The sequence below is a fragment of the Azolla caroliniana genome, unplaced genomic scaffold (genome assembly GCF_043228905.1).
Source record: "Azolla caroliniana isolate FFs.n. ecotype wild unplaced genomic scaffold, voAzoCaro1.0.p SCAF_549, whole genome shotgun sequence".
Lineage (NCBI taxonomy): Eukaryota > Viridiplantae > Streptophyta > Polypodiopsida > Salviniales > Salviniaceae > Azolla > Azolla caroliniana.
In genome coordinates this window covers 1-20,992 of record NW_028230984.1, presented here as the reverse complement: position 1 = coordinate 20,992, position 20,992 = coordinate 1, and the positions used below count along the sequence as shown (strand labels likewise).

Sequence of the window (20,992 nt, the reverse complement as noted above, 5' to 3'; positions counted from 1 at the left end):
AATATAAATGAAAAATCTTATCTGAATAATGTCCTAGTGACATTTCACATAACCAAATTTTTAATAAGCCCATTTCTGGAGATTGAACCCCACTCATCATTACAAATGACTTCGTATGTAAAGGGAACCTTTCTCTCCTTTCATTTGATTTTTCCAGCCACAATGCAAAATATTCCTAACTGTGCAAAAATGATGGTTTAACCTACCTCAGATGCAAGTGCCTTCTTTAATGAATGTTGAATTATCGACTTTTTGCATGAAGATGCAAACCAAAATTTGAATCTCCGAGTCAGATTTCAAGATTTATAAATCTGTGACTTCATTTGTCCATTATATCTATTTAAGAAAACAACATGAGTAAACTAAAGCAGGCATATTGGTAGCAATTTAATATTTTTATTTCATAGTCAAAAAGCATAAGTGACTTTATATCATTCAAAGAAGAGAAAATGTTGTTGAGCTTGAATTAGAGGATCATGATGGCCCATGAGACCAAGCAAAATATAAGTGTGCAAAAACTTAAAATAACTGTAAGTACCTTAACATATGATTTATTCAGTTTTAGAGCCTCTTGCGCATCAGTGAGAGATCTTCTATAATTGCCAATAAGTAGATGAGCCTGAGATCTATTGGCATACAAAACTGCAGTATTCAGTGTATCCATACTTTTTGCTGAATTGCCCTAGTGTAGCAGTCAATAGCATCTTTATAATGGTTCTTCCCCATCTTCATGAACTCATTACCTTTCTCCTGCAAAAAATAAGACTACTGAAATATCATACAAGCCTACCATTGGTTACCCTTTAGCTATGAGACTATAGTAGTCAATAAGAAACGGTGCAATAATGGGTTTTAGTGATAAATAAGAAATAAGGTTGGCTGTCTGCTAAAGAAACAATCAGGTCTACAAGATCTACAATGAGATCTGCCATTTTAAATTACTGTAATTCTTTAGTGCAGCTGAAAGTTCAGCCTCTACAGATGTTCACACAGTTTTGATCAAGATTTTAAGGGTTTTTCTAGCATAATACATTGATATAAATAAATGATCCTCAAAGCTTGTAAAAATCTCCCTAGTTTATGTTGAATCTAGGTTTCCTCGGCTTACGACGTTAACTGATGAAGGTAAAAAAGACATACAAATGTAAACATATTATACTCACATACACACACATAGTGCTCAATATATCTATGGATTTACTTAATAATAACTATTATTAATCTTTGTGGCATACCATTATGGTCTTTTGTGTTGATTTTACCTATTTATGTGTGCTTCTATGGTTGTGAGTTTTTGCTAGAAACATTTACACAGAAATAAATGCAATCAACCATGGTAGGGAATGTTCGAATTCATTGCAACTCGAATTTAAGCTATGTATACGTGCTTCTATGGTTGTGAGTTTTGCTAGAAACATTTACACAGTAATAAATGCAATCAAACTTAGTAGTATAAATTCGAATTCATTGCAACTTGTTCTTTACAAATTAAGTTGTCACTTTTCTCGATGAGCACAATTGTGTGTATACTGACTATTCTTAATCTTTGCAGCACATCATTTAGGTATTTCTGGGTAAATTTAAACAACCTGTTCTGATACGATTCTATCATCATCAACAATCTCTGTCATCTTTGGGTGCAAATGACGGGGGAATATTTGAAGAATTCTAGATTTTCACAACCTGATTATTTTAGTTTAAGTGCACGTTAAGAGAATTCTAACACGACGGCCTAAACCGGTAGTCTACACCCTAAACCGTAATCCTTATATAGATGAATATACAAAGAGGATGGATTGACTCACTAACCTTAAGCTCGATTGCAGCAGATTCCTTGACTGCTGAGATAGCGTCAAGATCCGCCTGAGCTTCTGCAGTGATTTCATCAGACGAACCTTGCTCCAGCCACAACGCCATTACACAATACTCACTCCTCTCCCCTGTCTTCTGTTTCCTTCTGCACTATGAAAATCATATTTAATTATCACAATACCCTCTCTGGGTTTTCTAAATTCCCCGAAATACCCTCCTCTTACCCTTGTGGAGACAAGATTTCATTATCCTCCTCTTTTGGTCAAATATGACCTAGGAACCAAAACTGCAGTCTTTTACGTAGTAAGGGCGGAATTTAACTGTGACTCTCAATTAGCTTTGCGAGTGCTTTTATATTCTAATTATGAGTAGGATAGATTGAATTGGATTCATAATGTATCGAAAGCAAACTTGAATGTGGTCAAAGTGGAGGGCTTTGTTTCAAAGCAAAAAAGGGGGGGAATCTTTAGAGAGGTATGTACTATGAAGGATATATAAATTGTGAAGGGAGAGGATAATTTTGGGAGTTTTGAAACAAAGATGGAGTGTGTATTCAGAAAAAAAGTGAATAATATTTTGGTAAGGGAGTTTGAAAAAATATGAAAGGTACTATTTTGAGAAATCCAATGTCGTGTTGTCAATGATGCATAGTGTGAAATATTAGGTTTTAGGGTTTATGGGCATTAGAGCTTCAAGTAAGGTTTATGTAGTAACAAATAAAAAAGACTTGTACATATATGTATGGTGTTGGATTATTAGGGAAATCAACAAACCCTCAGAAGGAGGGATGCTCTTGGTGATGAAAACCTTCATCAACAAATATCTTGATATCCTTGATCTTGACATCCAAGCGGTCATCCGCATTTTGCAGCTTCTTTGGATCCTCCTTCAAGCACCTCCTTTTGACACACCCTAGCTCTACCGTTGCGACCATCCAACATAGGGCGTCTCGTTCAATCTCAATAAAGGCTTGACCATGTTGCCAACTCGTTGGCCTCTAGATGCACGTCACCATCCTGCCCTCCCCCTATCACTAGGAGTTAAAAACAATGATCAATGTCATGATGTGAGGAGCGCACATAAGGAAACGAATTATACTAAATATATATAAATGATTAAAGGTGGATTTTGAATGAGCTTGGCTAGCGAAGCCGTTTCGTTGGTCCTCGGAATGAAAACTCGAGGATATCCCTCCTGAAAAGAATGGCGTGCGGAAGCAATATAGGAAACCGAACAACAGAAAACGCAAGTTTAATGGAAAGCTTAAGTTTGCATAGTACACATGGGAGAGACAGAGAGAGAATAAAAACCAAAAGTATATTCAAAAAATAATACTCGATCTGTACATACATCGTGCTCAGTGAGCACTTTTTATACAAGCCTTGACAATCGGGCTGACACAAGTACTGACAGTACTTGACTGCTCATAAATGAGCCTCGACACTCACTCCCAAAATTATTCCTTTACGAGGAATCTCTCTCTAACAGCCTTTCGGTTTACACACTGATACGGCCTCTCGTTACACACCGGTTTGCGTACCGGTTTACGCATCTGTTTTATGCACCGATCTGGCCTAACCGATCGGTCCCAACCAATCCGGTCCTCGGCTTGCTCAGCCGATCCGGCCGATGTTGAGCTTGTCTCTCAACACTCCCCCTCAAAGCTCAACTTGAGGCTCTTCGGGATCTTTGGGATCACCGCTCCGGTTCCTCCTGGCTCCACGCCTCGCTCGCGCTCCTCGGCCTGTTCGATTCCGCGCGCTTCGACCCTTCCGGTCGGCTTGTCTACTCCCACGGCCCTTCACAGCTCCCTTGCTATCACGGTGTTGGTGCTTCTCCTACTGCCTTCTTTTCTGCTTGGCCCTCGGTTGATTCAGTGTATCCGAATCAAACATCCGAACCGACTCGGCTACCTCCGATCGGTTTTCGCTCTCGTCCGAGTTGGTTGTCTCCAACACGTCTTCGGTCTTCTCGCCCTTGACGGCGTCATCTCCCCCATGCTTAGTTGGCTTCGGCTCTTTCTTTCGGCTACTCCCCTTATGTCCGCCGCTTTGGGACTCTTCCGCGGATCCGCCCTCGGCTTCTTCAGCCAATCTGAAGTCGAATTCGTCATCCGACTCGTTGTCGCGGTCTTCTCCGCTCCTTTCCTGCTTCCTTCCATGGTCATTCGGGACGTCTCTCCCCCTCAAGTTTGGCACGTCGAGGTGACGCAATCCAAGCGCACCCGAGAATTGCCGCAACTTGTCCAGACCAAGGGGTTTGGTGAAGATGTCGGTCGTTTGCCGATCCGTCGGAACATACTGAAGTTCAACTTCACCAGAAAGGACACGCTCACAGACAAAATGGTAGTGCACCTCAATGTGCTTGGTCCGTGCATGGAAAATGGAGTTCTTTGCAAGCTGGATGCTGCTGAGGTTGTCGCAGTAGATCGTCGTCAAATCGGACACCTCCTCTTGCAAGTCCTTAAGTAGCCGCTTCAACCATATGGCTTCGCATGTCGCGACAGCCGCTCCTCTATACTCAACTTCGGTGCTCGACAGTGCAACTGTCGGTTGCTTCTTACTACTCCACATTATTGCGGCACTCCCAAGAGAGAACGCGTATCCGGATGTGGATCGACGATCGGCGGCGTTGCCAGCCCAATCAACATCGGTGTAGCCGACCAACTGCGAGATTGTACCGGTCCGATATAGCAGTCCCCGGTCCTTAGTGCCGCTTACGTACCGCAGTACGCGTTGCGCACACTGAAGGTGCTCCTCGGTAGGCCGCGCCATGAACTGACTGATCACCCCGACCGGGTAGCTGAGATCTGGTCGAGTGATGGTCAAGTATATAAGGTTGTCGACTATCTGTCAAAACCTCGTCGGGTTGCATACCTTTCCGGACTCGGGGCGAAGCTTGACGGTTCTATCCAGAGGAGTTGAGACGGACTTACAGTCTGCCATCCCGAATTTGAAGAACATATTCAACGCGTAATGGCGTTGGCTGATCAATATGCCTTCGGGGGTATGGATCACTTCGATCTCGAGGAAGTAATGAAGATCCCCCAGATCCTTCATGTCGAAAGATGCAGCAAGCTAGAGCTTCACCTAGGTTGGCGCCAGTGATGACCAAGTCATCAACATATAGTAGAATACTGAACAGACTGAGTCGACCTTTCCGGATGAACAGGGAAGAGTCCGATTTTGACGTTGCAAAGCCCATCCGTAGAGGGACTTCTTCAATCGGCACACTACCTTGTATCGGTTGACCGAGCCATCAGTGTTGTACTTGACCTTGTACACCCACCTACATCCGATCGGCTTCACACCCTTCGGTGCGTCAACCAGGTCCCAGGTCTCGTTTTCCACTAGTGCGTGCATCTCTTCCTCCATTGCGGCGCGCCAATTCGCATACTTAGCCGCTTCCGCGTAGCTCTCCGGCTCACGCACTTCCGCTACACGGGTCATGTATGCATAATGGTGCGCCATGTACTCGTTGTATTCGAACTGCACAACTGGGTTTTTCTGGCGGGTAGATCGGCGTAATCGGTCATTAGCCGATATCAAGGTCTTTTCGGCCGACGCGGACTTCTCTCTTGAAGACCCGTCACCGCTTCCCTCGGAGTCGGATGCACGTCAGTCTAACTCGTTCCTATCCGTGCCGGAATCCGACACCTTCTTCTTCCCTTTCTCTTTGCGCGTAAGCCGTCTCCTCGGCTTCCTGCGTGGGGAATGCATGGTCGAGTCTCCACTACTCGCCGGCTCTTCATCGGACTGGTTGAACCGACTCAGTCGTCCATTCGGTCCGCTTAACCGAAACGAAATCGGACTCTCTTCACGGGTCCCGATTTCAGGCTCATCCGGAGGCATCTCGGCCTCGCTGACCTCATCATCAGAACTCGGATTGGAGGTGAAGTACCAGGACGCGGACTCGTCAAACACAATGTTGCGGCTCACACGCGCTTGTTTGGTGTGCGGGTTATAACACTTATAACCCTTCTGCTCGTCCGAGAAACCGACCGAGATACCTTTCTCGGCCTTTGCATCTAGCTTCCTCCGTTTCTCCTTCGGCACATGCACATATGCAATGCTACCAAAAACTCGTAAGTGTCGCAAGTTCGGCTTCGTTCCGAAATATAGCTCATGCGCCGACACTTTGTCTCCGATCCGGTTCTGGATGTATACCGCGGTTCATACCGCCTCGGCCCAATAGAACTTGGGCAAGCTCTTTTCTTCCAACATTGCCCGTGCTGCTTCCACAACCGACCGATTTTTCCTCTCGGCCACGCCGTTTTGCTCTGGCGTGTATCTACAACTGAATTCGCGCCGAATTCCCATCTGTTGTAGATAACCGTTGAATTGACCGGAAAAGTATTCTTTTCCGCCATCCGACCGCAGGCACTTGATCTTCCTTCCTGTTTCCGCTTCCACGAACCCTTTGAGGTCTCGAAAACAGTCGAAGACTTCGCACTTCCTCTCAATGAGGTAGATCCACGTGTGCCGCGTGTAGTCGTCGATGAAGGAGACAAAATATCGCCTCCCGCCAAGACTAACGTTTTGTGCCGGCCCCCGCACATCGGAGTGTATCAAGTCGAGGTTATTCCGGCTCCGGTTACGGTTGTTGGGGAAGGGAAGTCGGTGTTACTTCCCAAGCTGGCAGGCTTCACGAATTTGTGCCTTCCGGCCACTAAATTTGGGCAATCCAAACACCACCTGTTTCGATTGCAGGTCCTAAGCTGCTCGTAGTTGATGTTGCCTATCCGCTTGTGCCATAAGTCGATGCCCGACTCGACTTTTTGTCCCTTCGTGAACATTGCGGTGCCACCGTCAGTAGAGTCGAGGATGAACATCCTCCCATCTCTGCGCCCTTGCGCAATAACACGGCCTTCTTCCTCAATGAAGCACCCGAGGTGTGTAGACTAGACCTCCATCCCTTGGTCGACGATCTGTCCGACTAACACCAAGTTCTTCGTGATTGTCGGAACGTGTAACACATTCATAAGTTTCCCTTTCTGCCTGACATGGCTCAAGGGAACTTCACCGACATTCGCGATCGGATGCGGAGTGTCGTCTCCGGTTGCGACTACTCCTGGTTGCGTTGGTATGAAAACCACTCCTTGTGGCATGTCATGTGGTTTGACGCGCCGGAGTCGACGTACCACACCTTGTCCGATTTCGGGGCAGACTACTTCATTGAGTTTGCTTCGTGTCTCATCACGAAGATTGACCCTTTTTCGGCTTCTCCGGATCCTTCGGCATAGTGCGATCGTTGCCGATTTCCTTTGTCGGTTTGTTTGGAACTTGTTCCAGACCCAATTCTCTCCGAATCGGCGCGGTTTTTCCAGCACTTGCTCTCCCTGTGGACTTTCTTGCCACAATACTAGCATTCCGCGGCGGATTTCCCTTGCCGGTTCTCATCGCCTCGACTCCCCCTATTTCCGGAGGGTCCGAAATTGCTGTCGGCATCACATTAGTGCCTTCTTCCTTGATCCCGTCGGTTGCCTCCATTGCGTACCGACTCGCCTCGTCCGCCACGACCACGGGGCCTATCTCCCTCCGTGTACAACATCTTGTTGTCGGCATGCGTGCTTGTCGACGCACCCACGTGGTTCTCCTCTATAAGGAGCATCGACTGTAAGTCGAAAAACGATGGCGTATTCTATCGTGTACACACAACAGTTCGGAACACTCCGAACTTTGGCGCCAAACCCCCGAGACAGACCTGGACCATCTCGGTTTCCTCAATGTTCACATCGATGGAGGCTACGGAGTCACATATGTCCTTGATCTTCGAGGTATAGTCAGCCACCGACAAATCGCGTTGTCGTAGGTTGCTCAACTCCTGTCGGAGCTGAAGTTGCCTAGCTGTGGTGCTCGCGGCAAAAATCTTCTTCAGATGTTCCCACACACCCTTCGGCGTTTTTGTATCCCGATCGTAGCTTAATAGTTGTTCGCCCACACAAGACGCGAAACAGTACAACACTGTGCTCGTCGATTGTTCCCACGCCAGGAAGTCTTTGTGTGTCGAATCGGGTGTTGTGTCATTTGCACCATCGACATAGCTCTAGTAACCGTGTCCAAGCAGGTACTGGTGCATCTTGTAGGACCAAGATGCGTAGTTGGTTCTGTCGAGCTTCTCCGTCGGAAACGAGCTAGCCATTCCTCTGTCCATCGGTTTTCTTGTTCTTCTTAGTTGGTTTTTCCTTCAAGCAAAGTCGGTTGCAGAGGTTCTCAACCCTCGCACTCTGATACCATGAAAAGAATGGCATGCGGAAGCAATATAGGAAACCGAACAACAGAAAACACAGGTTTAATGGAAAGCTTAAGTTTGCATAGTACGCACGGGAGAGAGAGAGAGAGAGTAAAAACCAGAAGTATATTCAAAAAATAATACTCAATCTGTACATACATCGTGCTCAGTGAGCACCTTTTATACAAGCCCTGACAATCGGGCTGACACAAGTACTGACAATACTTGACTGCTCATAAATGAGCCTCGACACTCACTCCCAAAATTATTCCTTTACAAGGAATCTCTCTCTAACGACCTTTCGGTTTACGCACCGATACGACCTCTCGTTACGCACCGGTTTGCGTACCAGTTTACACATCCGTTTTACGCACCGGTCCGGCCTAACCGATTGGTCCCAACCGATCCAGCTGATGTTGAGCTTGTCCCTCAACACCTCCGAAGCTCTACCCACATATTTGAAATCTATATTTTCTTTTATCTATCTATCATTTAGGCCACCCCACGTAAACATACTAAGATATTGGCTTTGTCATTTGGTTGATTGGTGTTCCGACAAGGGATGTGGTCATTGAGTCAGATTTCACACTCGATTCCGTGTGGGCAACCAAAATTGCATGACTCCTTTGTGCCAACATTGTGCTTTCATTAGCATTTTATAGATGTGCAACAAGGTTGCTTGATCTTTGTTTGTCCCGTCAACATATATCTCGTAGATATTGATCCACACCAAGATTTGTGGATGTATCATTGGTGGGGACGATATAACCTTTGTTTTCCCCTTAGGTACCCACCATCATGTCACTTTCTTACTTGGTCACATGTGTTTGTTCAAGTGAAGTATTAACATGCACCATGTCTTGGGGTTGCTACAAGGACGCCTAGGATTGTTCTAGGGGAAATGCATGAGGCTTCTATGGTTTTACTTGGGAAGTAGATTGCACTTTTTCTAGGTGCAATCATACATTGGCTGGTGTGACACTAATCTTGTCTCAACAAGCAAGTTGTGTGTAGGATTGTTAGTGGTCAGACATGAGCGGTGATTGAAATTAGTCCCGATGTCGATTTGATAATGCATGTGAAGGTTCCCAAGAACCCGTCGAATCCCGTGAATTGGTCATTGCACTCATCCAGGTTGGGGAATCCAAGGGCTTCCTAGGTATCGAACAAGATTAGTTGATGATGCATCGATGTCTACCGTGACCGTCAACATGACTTCTTGGATATGGCATGGCAAATATAGCATCTAGGGCTAAGCATTAGCCATGGATGTTATTGCACTAGGATGTGCTTGACCAGTTGATGTTTAAGTTTTGTTTTGACTTGATATTTCAAAGGTCAATGTTGAGTTATGTAGCACGTGTTGATATTTCTTCAATCTTTCTTGCATGTCATGTTGTGGTAGAGTAAATAAAGCTTCTAATGTTAGGGATCCGTAATAACAATTTAACTTAATTTCATTGACAAAACCTAGGATATCAACATCATCGAGTGTTCATAACATGCATGCTCTTGTTTAGTGATGATGGTCATGATATCTTATCCTCTTTGTATGTTTGAGTTTCTTCTTATGTCTTTAGGAGGCAAAGTTTTGGATCATGCACTCCTTTTCTAGATCTTCTTCTTTAACCTTATTGTTATGCCATGGCTTTTCATTTTTCCTTTTCTACAACAAGGGCATGAAATGCTAACAAACAAGTTTCGTCAGGTGTTCAAGGTTTTCTAGGCAAGAAGAGTGTAGGAGGTCAACGCTCAATGTCCCATCTTTCTTAGACAACGACACCGAGACTAGGTGCAAAGAATTCGTTTGAGATGACAACAATTTGTCTATACATTAATTTTAAGGATGCATGAAGGCTTTGTAAAAGGTTTGGAAAACCCATAATGCTACATGGAGTTTGGTGCTCAGTCGAACCAAGGTGCCACGAGAATCTTTGTAAGGACATTGTTTGAGCTCTCAGCTCACCCATTTCATTGGGGGTTGTATGGTGAGCTTTTTAACGCACAACCATGAATTCGTTTAGGAGGTGTGCACCAACTTCATTTAGAAAGTGGGATCCTTGATCAATTATTAACTCCAAAGAGCATCCAAACCGCAATATATCACATTTTTGTATAGGAATTTACGGATTGCCCTTTGTGTCAATTGTTTTGTATGCCTTTTCTTCAACCCATTTTGTGCAATAATATGTCCTTGTGGAAATTAGAAGTCAAGCTGATTGGGTGATGAAGTCAATTCCCCATTTTTCAAAGGGTTTCCATGCAACTATTGGGTGCAAAGTGTTAAAATCTACCATTTTGTTTGTGCCTATGGCGTTGGCATTGGTTGCATCTTTTAACATACTAGTAAGTGTCCTTGAATATTGTTGGCCACCATAAGCATGCATGGAGTTATCTTACATGTAGTGGCTTCGTGGCTAAAATGCTTGCTCCCCATGCCACAATGTGCTTGTTTGATGACTCGCAATCACATCAAATCACAGAGGATGTCATCACTTCCCCTACAATAAAGATTACCTTGTTATCATGGTGAGTGAACCACATTACTAACTAAGTTGGGCTTATGCGGTCACTTTGCTTAACTGTTCTTTTTTAAACATAACGCCTCTTTTGTGAATACATAGACGATGTCAAAAGGCCCCCATGTAAGATAATGAAGAGTGTGTAGCACGTGCTTCATCTTCAATGTCGGTGGCGGCTACTCTGCCACCCGTTAGCCGTGAGAAATGATTGGCTAGGAAACGGTCTTTTCGTGATTGGTCAGGACATGGTGATTTTCCTGATTCGTGTGGTCTTTTCCTTTCGCACTATTACTTTGAAATTAAATTCAAGGGCGGTGTGACAAATCCATCTTGAAACCCGGCCCTTTTGTAGCATGTGTCTTCTTTATTCACAAGCTCCAATAGTGCTTGGCATAGTACGTAATATACTCGAATGCATTGGCAAACATCCTTTTCACACAAAAGCAAACGAATGCGTATGTTATCCAAACATTCATATGTTGTTTTTTTTTACAGTTTTTACCTTAACTTACTTTTACCTGAAAAAAAATTACCTTATAAATAATGAATACAAAAGTATGGAATTCACCATACTTCTAAGAGTGTTTACCATACTCGAATGATTGAAACATTCGCGAATGAGAAACACGTATGGTTTATACTATGGTGCTTGGTGTTATCCAGATTCCACATAGAAAACAGAGAGTTGGCGAGCGACACGTCAGCCCTAACCGCCGTCCACGTCAGCCCTAACTAAATCGCCCATCCCTCCACGTGGCAGCAGGAGAGACAAATGAAGTTAGTTAGGGTTTCAGTCGCACTGCGTGTCGTCTGTCTTGTCTTGTCTGTCTCTGTGATTCGCCATCGCCATCGCCATCGCCATCGCCCCTCCTCCTCTTCCTCCGTTTTCCTTCTCCATCGTCTCCTCTCTGTGTTTATCGTCTCGGAAGCCATTTGTTTCTTGACCATATACGCAGAGAATCCCCCCCCATCTCAAAGCCGTCTTCTTCTTCTTCAGGCGTCAGGCGTCCCTGCAGAGGTGCGCCCCTCTCTGGCGACCTCCATGACCTTCAATCCTCCTCGTCATCATGAACCCCATGGACCCTCCGCCTCCTAAGGTCCCCGAAGCTTCCCTGGAGCAAGATTGGGGTAAGAAAATCCTATTTTTTTTTTACTTTCTCCCTCCATTTCTTTTTGTTTGAGATTTCCTGCTGTGGTTACCTCGTCTTAATCTCTCCCCGAGGATGCATAGAATGTCGAGAATTTCCTTGCCTTTTCTGAGGGTTTCAACTTTTTCATTTTTGCTTTTATTTCCCTGTTTCTGTTTCTGTGCCACAATGCCCTTGTCTGAGTCTCGTCTTAATTTTCGTTGGTTTGTTTGATGATTTTCATGGATTTTTTCAGTTTGAATTCTCCTCTGAGCCCACGCGAAAGAAACTCGGCCTTTCTGTCGTTGCATCTATTCTCTTTTTTCATACATCATGCAATCCTCTGTAGACAACGAAAATATTCTGCTATCGTTTTTGTTGGCGTTTTCTCTTGATTTATGGATTCTTCCGTAGTACAAAAGAAATTCTTTCTCTTTAAACGTGGAAGGCCATGTTACTAGACAAAAAAACCAGCCATCATCAGATACACATAGGTGTTACACAGTAGGTTTTTTGATATATACATGATGGGATTCATAGCAAATATAAATCTGTCATTACTCTTATCATGCTGTGATAGCATTCAGCCTCCGGCCTTTTGATGCAACATTGAATCAGGCAGAGATTGGAAAGAAAACCCACACTGTATTCACTTAATGAGAGCAAGCCATGGAAAGCTTGACGTATGTCAATATATGGGGATGCAAACAGAAATGTATCTGTGGATACTTCTATAATGCTATCATAACTCTGGAAAATCATGACGGGAAGAACTGGCATCCTATTTACTAGTCTAGAAAAACCTCATGACATAAGTTATATTCTTGATTCTCTTATGTGGTTGTTGGATGTATTTATGGAAAATAAAGTCAGAAAGAGAGAATTAGATGTAAACTGTCACAGGAATGAGAAAAGAGCAATACGCTGTAGGAATCAATCTGATTTTTAGCTTAGGGGTAAACTGCCACACAGCAGTATGTTAGTCTTGTGAACTCATAAATTGTACGCAGCAGACCTTAAGGCAAACAATTCTAGTAAAAGAGCTTTACACAAGGTGAAATAGGACATTTTCAATACTTTGCAGGTGCATTTTATTAAGGAATGCAATGCAAGTATTGTAAAGTCTCCTAAAGTCTTTGGTTTTGTTTTGAATTGCGTTTTCTATTTCTTGTCATGCAGATGCAGATGAATTTGAGATTCCAAGTTTAAAACTGGAGAGGGAACAAACTCATGAGGAAATAGACACTGTGAAAATCGATATAGCTTGGAAGGTACTTATATTTTCTGGCTTTCATTTCAAAGATTTAGCTGATTTGAGAAATATTCACTGTGGTATTATTATTTCAATTATACAGTTTATTAGTATTTCTAGTGCATTTACCGCATGATTTCTTTGTATTTTTAGTTTTGATATGATGCATTCATTATGTCAGACAAAGGATAAATTTGAATCTGGAAATATCTATATTAGCCCTCATGGAATTTATAAACTTCTTCAGACTTTCATTAGTTCGTATTTTGCATTTACTATACGAATTCATATTTTGTATGTTGAGATCATACATTTATTTTGTGAACACAAGTTAAAGTTGAATCTCGGAACTAATTATATCTTGGTTTTCCAGAAACAGTTCTTTAGTTCATTCATTATACAGATTCTGGGACTTTCTATATTTTGCATTTACTCAATTTCGTAATATTTATAGTGCTGAGATATACATCCATTGTTGCATACACAGGAAAAAGTTGAAGTTGGAACTATTTACCTTGGTCCTCACGGAGCTCCACCTTCTCAACTGAGGCAGCTTGAACTGAAAACTGCTATTGCAAAGAAGAACAAGCGCAAACAAAAGATCAAAGAAGCAGATCAGAAGAATTATGATATCGGTAGGGAGAATAAAACTGATTCAATTCGTGATTTGATGGGTAGTAAAGCCAATTACCATAGCCCTAGAGCAGACCGAAGTGGATGGCTTGATCCTCATTGTCATGAGAATATGTTTGAGCGCCCTTCTTAAGAGGTCAAGAAACTACCAGAAAAAATTCTGTTGTGCTCATCTCCTGTGTGTTCTACCCCACCTTGCTGTGTTGACATGCGATAAAAATTTATCTGGTTCTGTAAGATTAGAATTATAGTAGCCAGAACCACAGTTATTGCACTTTATTATATCATGACTTGCTCAATAATGTTGATACTTTCTATGTACCGGGTATTTCCATGTTTAATTATATACATGATTCTCTTATTATTATAAGTCACTTCATTTTTCTGTTTTATTTGAAGCTGTGGAGATTGACAGTAGTTTTTCTCTACGTTTGAATCAACCTTTTGCTAATTCTACAGCTGTACTCTATTAAACAAAAATCACTTGTTTAATCACTTCTGTCTCAACTATGTATGAAGATTTCTATGTGTAATAATTTTAACAGACTGATGATTATGTTTCGTGTTATCTCTGTTATCATCACAATATTGCAATATTGCAATGCCTTATTTTGTTCAATGACATGAATTGTTGGCTCAGAATGTCTAACTGGTGTGGGAAAGACATTTTCTTATGCTTGGAAGAACTTCTGTTCATCTGAAAATTTGTGCATGTATGCAATGAATTGTTTCTCAAGTACTTTTCACCAGCTATTGATTCATCACGCATGCACTTGGCACTTGGCAGGTATAACTATTGTCTTTTTGTTAAAGAGTTGTGGATGAAAAAAAGTAAATCTCAGAAAGTACAAGTGTTGGCACTTAGTGTGAAATAGATGGAGTGAACTGTGTATTGATTTTCTATCATGATTTCCAAAAACCATTGAGACTTTCACTGTTTGTCACATTTTTACTAAAGCCATTAGAGATTGTTGCAGTCTGTCCATTTCTACTGGCTTCATGCTGTTTATGCCAAGTGAGTGCTGTGGTTTTTGTTTATTAACGTCTGCTTGTTTTATCTTTTCTAACTTAAAACTAATAGTGAGGTAGCCTAAGTTTTCAATGCAATGAAATGGACGAGTTTTCTTTATTTATTTCAAGCAACATTATTAATGGTGGAAATCACTTGTTGCACTTTGAGACACCTCTTCACATTACTCTGAGTAGAGGTAACATCCTAACAGTCGGAAAAAGGAACAAGATGCAATGTCACAAAGCCTACTTAGCATAAGAAAGAGGACAATTAACTTCTATGCCATAACACCAATGAAAACAATTTTCAGATATCTAGTTTAAGTAGCTTCAAGATTGACTCTCAGCAATCCAATGAGCAAATGCATATACATCAAAGTCTTGGAAGTTATTTACAGTTGCACAATGTCAAAAGAACTGTTCATATGCTTATAATTGTTTGGCTATATATGTACATGTGCAAATAAACTCTTTTTGCCTATTGAAATGGCAATACCAACTAGAAGCAACCAGAATGTGGTTCAAAGAGCCAGCCTTATTCTACCTATTCACTCTTATGTGAACATGGTTTCAACACAATATGAAAGAAATTATTATGCTAACACTTCCCATCATAACATGATTCACACAGAGCCCTTGCACTTACCCTTCTTTCGGAATAGAAGCAAATATAAAAGAAGAAAGAGCAAACGTAGGCCAAAAAGATAGCTTTGAGTCATCAAAACAAAACAAAAATCATTGTTCCATTTCTATAAAGCTAGCTAGCTATAGCCAAGTTAATAATCCATAATGTTAATTGGGCATACAAAATCAGTGATTCTTGAGGAGTCCCACTATAACAACCCTTCATCCCCTAAGATGTAGAAGATATGTGACTATTGATGCTACTTATTATACATAGCAATAAGGGGTTAGTAAGGCTCATTTCAGAGCTTTCCGATGTCACACAGAATTGTTAAAAGGATCTCTATGGTTTCCTCCTAGACACAAGTACTAAAGAAGATGATGGACAAGAATCTAGAAAGCTTTTAGGGCTTCACAAAAACAGACTGTCAGCGTTGTATAAGGACCTTCATTCATTGTTTACTTGAACATGACATTGCCATATCATATATATAGATATAGATATATATATTCTATACATACACATAAATTCATTGGACAACAATGCCTGATACCATATAATGAAAGGCTCATGTTGAACTTTTCTTGGACTTTCGGATGCGTTTCTTTGTTGCGAGGTCTGCTGTGTAACTTGGTGGTGGTGGTGGCGGCATCGAGTAAGCATTCTGAGTTTCTGTACTTCTATTATTACCTGGTTTACCAATATTAGGAAAGGGCATCCAAGAAGCATCAGGACCAGTGAAAAACCAAGGTCTAGTTGTCGACGATGACCCTTGTGGACCTTTATTAGTGCTCAATTTGTTAGTGTTAGCATTTGCATCGGAATATCGAAAGGGATCATACACCGGAAATGGTAAACTAGCTAAGCTCTCATACATTAGCCACTCCGATGGTGGTTGTGTTGTCCGAAAAGGCGGGAACATGTTGTTGCCCATAGCTGAACTAGAAGTGTTGTGATTGGTGCTATTGATAGCAAGAGATGATGCAATTGGTGACATTGATGGGTGTGGCATTGCATCCTCTCTGGATTTCGCCCTCTTAATGGGTTGCTTTGCAGGAGTTGATGATAGTCCTTCAGCTAACTTCCTTATTGGGCTTATTGTACCTGGCTTCTTTCTTTGCCGGTTCAATTTTCCAGTTTCGATGAAATCAAGAACGTCCTTCCTTGACCGAAAACGGCGTTTTGAATCAGGATCGATGTAATACTGTACAGAATCATCACAATTCAGTGGCCAGGAAATTATATGTAGCTTCAACGAGGATAAACTTTCAAGTAAATATGTGCTTAATAAATGGGCCTAAATGCATACAACTTAACAACAAGACCACATGACCTTGTATGTAACAATGAACAATGATGCCAAAGGTCTCAAATCCTCTTTTAAATCCAAATTTACCATGAAAATCTCGTGTTCTGAGTGCCTTGCCTTATCAGTATGCCATTTCTACATTCAGAGTATTGGCAAGGATGTCCATCCATGGCAATGTAAGCATATTGATGAATAGGAATCAAGGTAAATACTTCTTTGGCAACACAATTGAATGATGTCGTAGAAAACCACCCATTACATTTCTCGTCCACAACAAAACAACCACGAACATTCTAACTACTACATGACAGGTCACTACATTGTTGCATAAAAAATCATTAAAATGCCAGAGTAATTCCCATATAATGATGTACCAACACAACGAACTTTATAACCATGAACCAGGAAAGAAGTGAGAGTCCACTTTTGATCCTTCTATTCAGTTACTAAGCAGAACTTTGCCACACCTTACCTGTTGCTTAAATTATAAGCAAGTACTACAGACATAACCACTTTCATAAGCACATCTCTTAAATTAGATTCTTTTCAAAACAAATTTTCCCAAAAATACAAGAGTTAAATTTGGAGGTGTGATAGACATAAATTGATTGCATTCAGTTGAAAATCTTACATCAAAAGCCATTATCTTTGATAAAATCTGATGTTTGGTAAGATTAGATATGACATTACATACAAAGATTCCACCAATTAGATTACTCCTAGGAGTATGAAATATCATAAATCAACTCTATATCAGTGAACTGCAAAGAGCTTCTTCCTATTTAGAAGCTACAGAGACGTCAAATTCTGAAGAATGATTCAGGAAGGCTTTGTTACGACGTACATAGTTAATCTTAGAGAGAGTGTGTAAGTTGGAGAATTCAAGAGTTCTAATTTCAAAATTTTGGAGCCTTGATCAAGATGGGTTCAATGCTTAAAGGAGATTAATTAAAACGGTCTATAATTTGAGTTGAGGCAATCAAACTGGGTTCAATGCTTAAAAAGTACTTGAGATTAAAAAGGTCTATAAGTCAAATTAAGGCATTGCATATGATGATATGGCCATTTACAGAGTGTGAATGAGTCTACTGGAGCAGTAAATGAAGAAGATTCCCAAACCACATAGATAGACAAAACTTGTTAATATCCTTGGGGATCAACTATGACTTATGGGACCAAAGAGAAACATTTTCAGTGTGTGGAGTTGATTAATGACTCTCGATGTTCAAAAATTTCACAAATTGTGATATTGACAATGCACTTTGTGACTAAAAGAAAAATGTGTACAGTGATAGGTTTGGATTGAAATTGTGCGGAAAATAAATTTGAATGTCATTGAAGGTGAAGGACTGAAGTAGAGAGTGATACTTACGACTCAACTTGTTGGGGGGAAATGCATAGTTCACAAGTTTCCTTGCTTGTGTTCCAATGATCTATCTCACATTGAAGGGAATGTACGCTAAGCCGTGTGCCAGCAACACTTCAAATGGCAGACAAGGGATGGACTCTGGTATGTATGGGAGAGTGTAATTTGCCCATTCAGAGGAGAAATAGAGAGGCAAAAAAGGGATACATTAATGGAAGGCAGCAGATCAACAGAAATTGAAACAAGATGAAATGAACAGTTAAAGTAAATGATGGATGAGTATGATTGATTAAGAAAGCAACTTTGCGAAAGCAACATATTCATGATGACATTTGCTATTCCTCTGGGATCTCCTCAGAAGATGATATACACATGTTTTATTTATTGCCTGAAAGCACTGGATGAAGGGCTTCTTCATTGGCAGTTTGCATCTTCATAATCTCTTCAATATCTTCCACCTGAGGACAGACGCAACCTTGTGATTCATAAACACAAGGCACGCCTGATGTATATGTGACTATTAGTGGTTTCTTGACAGTTCATGGAGATCCCTGCAGTGGGGATGTGACCCTGTGATTATTTGTGTATCCTTTTGTATTTTATAAAACATATCTTTCCATAAATGTTTTTAAGATATTTGAAAAGTGAAATATCATAGCTGTGAAGTCTTATGGATGTGAATCAAAGATCATAAGCTGAAACCCAGCAAGAATTAAGGAGAGGGAAAATTGATGACTGGAAGTTCAAATCTAGACATGGGCATCATGGATTGTTTTATGGATTGGCTTCATCAAGACATTGGAATATCAATAATTATGTTCTTCCATCATATGTGATGGTTCAACAGTAGTAGTATGTCTTCCATCAATAATTCCTCTCTTATGTAAACCAAGAATAAGTGATTCCATCATATATGATGGTTAAATAGCAGTAATATGTCTTCAATTGATGACTCCTACCCTTTAAACCAACAGAAATGATTCCACCCTTGAACCAAGTTTTATTGAATTTCTCCAGCTTCCTACGTGATAAATCGGATAGCTTTAATTATGAATCATTGTATCATATTATGGATAAGAATTTACCATGATTTATATCTCATTTCCTAACATTGTCTTCACCAAAATCATGTTCCACCTTGAATATAGATATATAGGTTCAAACCTTAGTTCTAATGATTTTTTCTTCAAGAACTCTTTGCACTATGATCCAACTATATTCACGTACAAGACATATGATGAGAGGCTCATTTGGGTTCCTTTCAAAAAGGCACAAATCTAATTGTTTTCCAAAAAGATGTAAGACTTATTATTTCAAGCTAAAACACCGCAAACGATAAGCATTATCCATACTAGCATACAATATAACACATACAGTACAGTCAGGGCCAACTCCTGGGGGTTACTACTATATGTAAACCATCCTATCAGGTTCGTTCTAGGCCTAGTTTAGGCACCCTCATATAAGACTTCCATGATTAAACATATCGTTCTATTATTGAATATCTGAATCTCCATTCATATGGTACCCTTGTAGGTGTTGACAGTGCATAAAATAGGGATTAAAAATTATACCTTCAATCAAACTCACATGATAGAGTTACATATATCCTAGTAAAAAAAAAGGCATATAGACTGAAATCATAATGTAATAAAAAGGATAGGGTGAAGGATGATAAAATGAAACCTTATCTTTGGAACCAGCACTATTACCAGAACCCCTTATTCTGAGTTCTGTAACCCATCCTTCTGGGAGCCAATCAGGCGAATCAATGACTTCAACAGGGCGACGATAAGGTTGAATGGCCATATCTGCTGAAGATTCATGAGGAATCAAGGACACCTTCTTAACCCTTTCTTCACCATTCTTAAGAGGAAGAGGTGTGACAAAGCCATTCATAGGAAGTTGAGATATATTATCATCACGGTTGTCAGCATCATCATTTGTTTGGGCTTGTTCCTGATTGGTGATTGAATTGACTACATTTTCTCCATCATTTCCAGATGCATTGTGTGAGATTTGTGGCATATCTTTTTGCTCGGGTTTTTCTTCATCATTTGCACCAAGAAAAAGTGGATTTACAATGCATTTATCAGCATCGTCCACTAAAGATGAGGATGAGTTATTTCGGTGTGCTTTGACAGATCCCTCTATTTCATCCTTAGGATTGACCCCTATCTCTGTATTCCTATCTTGATTAAGACACATTCTAAAATGTTCTTGAGGATTGGTAGACTTAACCATATAACTTAAGCCTTTCCCTTCCGAAATAAGTTTATGTTTTGCGCACCAATCACTAGATGTCTTCAATATTTCTTCCATAAAATTTCTCAATATAGAAGAAGACCCATCTCTAAAGCTTCCTTCTTGGACCATATCTTCTTTGTTGAGAGTAGTAGAACGATTTTCTAGCATAGCTAAACCAATGTTAGGAAGCAAGCTTCTTGTAACAGTAGGAGGAGGAGGTGGTGAAGACGAAGAATTAGGAGAATTAGCTCTCATGGATACATCAGAAAATATTTCATTATTTCGAGGCGGGGGGTTCAATGTATACCTGTGTAGAATTCTCTCTATGCTTTTGTTTGTTTCATACAGAAATTCGCCTAATTCGTGTAATGCTGTGTTATTGTCAATAGTAAAGCTCTGAGGAGGAAATGAGCTCACCATACCTAAGAAACAGCGATGAATTTCTTGTGGAGAGCTCCCAACCCGATCAGATCTGGGCTAACAAATTAGGGTTTCGGGAATGGAATTAGGAATTGGGAAAGAGGTGAGGGGTCTGATTAAGGGGAAATGAGGCAGTTTGGAGGGGGGGTTAAGGTGTGTGATTAAGGGGAGAGGTTAGGGTTAGCGTGAGGGTTTTTGGAAGAGATTAGGGTACGATTAAAGGAGAGATTAGGGAGCAAAGAGTGCGTCATTTTACACAGCCAATACACAGGTTAGCGCAGAACAAGGAGTTGATAAGGGCGGACAAATGTGAAACGAACCCGGACACACACAAAAAAGCGTGCATTTCCCCCCCCCCCCCACAACACACACACACACCAATAAGAACAAGAAAAAGAACAAAAATTCCTTCGGGTTGGGTGTTCGCACAACAGATT

At 41.2% G+C, this 20,992-nt stretch overlaps 3 protein-coding genes across 3 annotated transcripts; 1 reads left to right on the top strand and 2 right to left on the bottom strand.

The window, feature by feature from the left end:
• Positions 1–538: 538 nt before the first annotated feature.
• Positions 539–1,956, bottom strand: TPR2 (Tetratricopeptide repeat (TPR)-like superfamily protein). The gene is made up of 2 exons (XM_087338706.1): positions 1,810–1,956; positions 539–750 (listed from the first exon to the last, which is right to left on the bottom strand). Exons 1-2 carry the CDS (start codon positions 1,915–1,917, stop codon positions 652–654), a joined length of 207 nt encoding a protein of 68 aa, XP_087194832.1. The 5' UTR covers positions 1,918–1,956; the 3' UTR covers positions 539–651.
• A 9,565-nt stretch (positions 1,957–11,521) lies between these two features.
• On the top strand, positions 11,522–13,969 carry LOC147847976 (uncharacterized). Its single transcript, XM_087338707.1, has 3 exons — positions 11,522–11,693; positions 12,872–12,963; positions 13,432–13,969. Exons 1-3 carry the CDS (start codon positions 11,633–11,635, stop codon positions 13,708–13,710), a joined length of 432 nt encoding a protein of 143 aa, XP_087194833.1. The 5' UTR covers positions 11,522–11,632; the 3' UTR covers positions 13,711–13,969.
• Positions 13,970–15,280: 1,311 nt separating this feature from the next.
• On the bottom strand, positions 15,281–20,817 carry LOC147847975 (uncharacterized). Its single transcript, XM_087338705.1, has 2 exons — positions 19,575–20,817; positions 15,281–16,417 (listed from the first exon to the last, which is right to left on the bottom strand). The coding sequence occupies exons 1-2, from the start codon at positions 20,553–20,555 to the stop codon at positions 15,782–15,784; spliced, it is 1,617 nt and encodes a 538-aa protein (XP_087194831.1). The 5' UTR covers positions 20,556–20,817; the 3' UTR covers positions 15,281–15,781.
• Between the last annotated feature and the right edge of the window lie 175 nt (positions 20,818–20,992).